We start from the raw sequence: 3,133 nt of genomic DNA, 5'->3' as shown, positions 1-3,133 counted from the left end.
CCCCTATACTTATGCAACCTGACCTCCAACGGCCGTTTGAGATACACACCGATGCCAGTGATGTAGGCCTCGGTGCAGTACTTGTGCAAAGGACACCTGAGGGCGAGAGGGTCATTGCCTATGCGTCTAGAGCTCTGAGGGGTGCAGAGTGTAATTATTCAACCTCAGAGAAAGAGTGCTTGGCTGTAGTGTGGGCAGTTGAGAAGTGGCGACATTTCATAGATGGAACCGAGTTCACACTATTTACTGACCATGCAGCATTGACTTGGGCGTTCAATTGTCCAAAGGCATCCTCTCGTTTGACTCGGTGGGTGCTTCGGCTGCAAGAATATCAGTTCAAAGTTCAGTACAGAAAGGGGCTACATAATTTGGTTCCCGATGCACTGTCAAGGGCTGTGCGTAAAACCGACGTGATGTACGTCGCTGCCGTCATGTCCAAATCTCAATCCGAGTTGCCTTTGTCATTGGCTGAGATCAAAATCGCTCAGGAGAAGGATTCCAATCTGGTTGACATGGTCCGGACGTCTGCTGATAGAGACCCCAACAGAATAGGGTTCTGTCAAGTACAGGATGTCTGGTACAGGAAATCCTTTATCAAGAACCAAGGCGAAAAGTTTCAGCTGGTCGTGCCCAAGTCTATGATAATCCAGTTCCTCGGTTACTTCCATGATCATCCTCTAAGTGGGCAMCTAGGGAAATTAAAAACCCTGTTAAGGATACTGGAAGTAGCCTGGTGGCCCTCGGTCAGAAAAGATGTCTGGAACTACGTTAAAGCCTGTGTCACCTGCCAAAAATATAAACCTGACAACAAAAAGCCTGCAGGGCTTATGCAGCCTACCGCAGTAACCGAAGCTTGGGAGAAGATCGGTGTTGACCTAATGGGTCCTCTACCTCGCAGTAAGATGGGAAATAAATACCTGCTGGTAATCATTGACTATTTTACCAAGTGGATAGAGGTGTTTCCTCTCAAAGACAGCAAAGCTCAGAAAATTACCAGCATCTTGAAGAATGAAATATTTACCCGCTTTGGAGTCCCTCAAGAGCTAGTATCAGATCGTGGCCCTCAGTTTACGAGCCGTGAGATGGAAAAGTTCTGTCGCACATGGGGGGTGATTCAAAAGTTTACTACAAGTTATCATCCCCAAGCCAATCTAACTGAAAGGTCAAACCGAACAATAAAGACCATGATAGCCTCTTTTGTGGGAGAACACCATTCCAACTGGGACCAATGGATCCAAGAGTTTAGATTTGCCATCAATGCTGCTAAGCATGAGACAACTGGAAGGTCTCCTGCAGAGCTCACTCTGGGTCGGCCTCTCAAAGGTCCCCTGGAGAGAATTATTGGCCACTCTCCTAGCCCTCAACAGACGCCCTATAAACTTTTGGACAGACATAAAGAAATGACTGAACAGGTTAAGCGGAAGATAGGGTTGAGCCAGGTCAGACAAGCTAAGTATTATAATGCCCGTAGGAGAAGTGTACAGCTCTTTCCGGGAGACTTAGTCTGGGTTCGGTCTCATCCCCTCTCCAAAGCTACTGATAAGTTTTCCTCTAAGCTAGCGCCTAAATGGTCAGGACCAGCAGTAGTGAGGAAACAGCTGGGTCCTGTGAATTACCAGATACAGTGGACAGACCAGAATAGAAAGACGGATACTGTAAATGTGGTGAACTTAAAACCCTATTATGGAGTTCAGGTCCAGGTGCCTCCGGCAGGNTTATAAGTTTTATATTGTGATATATATCATTACCGCCACTCATCATAATATATATCGTGATATGAATTTTTGCCATATCTCACATTCCTACACTGGTAAAGTGTGACTGGGCCTCGTGTCACTTTATGTTCAACAAATTGGGCCCCGAGGTCAAAAAGCTGAAGACCCCCTGCTCTAATCCATACCTCCAGCTCCTCCTCCTGTAGCTCCTCCGAACCCCCCTGCTCCTCCTCCTCTCCCCCCTGCTCCTCCTCCTCTCCAGGACTCATAGTGAGGCAGCAGCTTCTGCTTCTTCCGGAGCACCTCCTCTTTGTCTGACAGAGATCAGGAGCAAATAAGAAGATGAGACCTGAGAGGGTCGACTGCCGAGGTCCAACCCTGAACCTGACCCTGACTGCAGGGGGTCCACCTGCCGTGTCACAGACTCACCTGGCAGGTGAGGAATGTAGGTGAACTGTTTGGGGTCACTGCTGTCGCCTGCCTTCTTCCTCCTGAGCTGCAGGAAGACGGTGACAGGCCGCTCGATCTCTGCGCTGTGATAGGCTGGTGTTTTGAACACAATAGCGTACTGAGGAGAGGCACAGAAACACTTCCTGTTCAGGACTGAAACCAACAGAACATAATACTGCTGACTTCACATTTATCTTTCCTGGATGCTAACAGATAAAAATAGACTGTGTTAATTATTAACAAAACCTGTTAAAAATGTTGATGATTTGTTTATACACACAGTGGCTTTCAAAAGTATTCACACTCATTGAACTTTTCCATATTTTGTCACAACCACAAACATAAATGTATTTCATTGGAGTTTAATGTGAAAGACCAACACAAAGTGAAGTGGAAAGAAAATTATGTATGACTGAAAACATTTTTACAAGTAAAAAACTAAAAAGTGCAGCGTGCAAAAGTATTCAACCCCCCAGAGTCAATACTTTGTGGGACCACCTTTTACTGCAATTAAAGCTAAAGTCTTTTAGGGTACGTCTACACCAGCTTTGTAACATCTAATGACTGAAAGTTTGGTCCGTTCTTTGCTCAACAGCTCAAGCTCAGTCAGATTAGAGAGTGTTAGTGAACAGCAGTTTTCAGATCTGGGTTTAGGTCTGGACCCTTCCAACACATGAATATGTTAGGATTTAAACCATTGTAGCCCTGGTTTTATGTTTAGGGTCTCTTATCTGCATCTCTGATCAGTGCTGTCCTTGTTCAGCCTGTAAGTTTAGGTGGACGGCCTTGTCTTGGCAGGTTTACTGTGGTGCCATACTCTTTCCATTTCCGGATGATGGATTGAACAGTGCTCCGTGAGATGGTCAAAGCTTGGGAAATCTTTTTATATTATGTTATATTATATTTACAGCAGGTAAAATAAGTATTGAACACGTCACCATTTTTCTCAGTAAATATATTACTAGAGG

At 45.4% G+C, this 3,133-nt stretch overlaps 1 protein-coding gene across 2 annotated transcripts in view; it reads right to left on the bottom strand.

The window, feature by feature from the left end:
• Positions 1 to 3,133, bottom strand: part of nfkb2 (nuclear factor of kappa light polypeptide gene enhancer in B-cells 2 (p49/p100)) — a gene marked incomplete in the record, with an annotated part of 54,960 nt that overhangs the window by 17,921 nt on the left and 33,906 nt on the right. For both annotated transcript variants that reach the window (XM_014030256.1, XM_014030257.1), the window contains 2 exon segments: positions 1,901 to 2,029; positions 2,145 to 2,283. In XM_014030256.1, the coding sequence (XP_013885710.1) occupies positions 1,901 to 2,029; positions 2,145 to 2,283 (268 nt within the window).

The sequence above is a fragment of the Austrofundulus limnaeus genome, unplaced genomic scaffold, assembly GCF_001266775.1.
Source record: "Austrofundulus limnaeus strain Quisiro unplaced genomic scaffold, Austrofundulus_limnaeus-1.0 Scaffold1028, whole genome shotgun sequence".
Lineage (NCBI taxonomy): Eukaryota > Metazoa > Chordata > Actinopteri > Cyprinodontiformes > Rivulidae > Austrofundulus > Austrofundulus limnaeus.
This window is presented reverse-complemented; position numbering and strand designations above follow the sequence as displayed.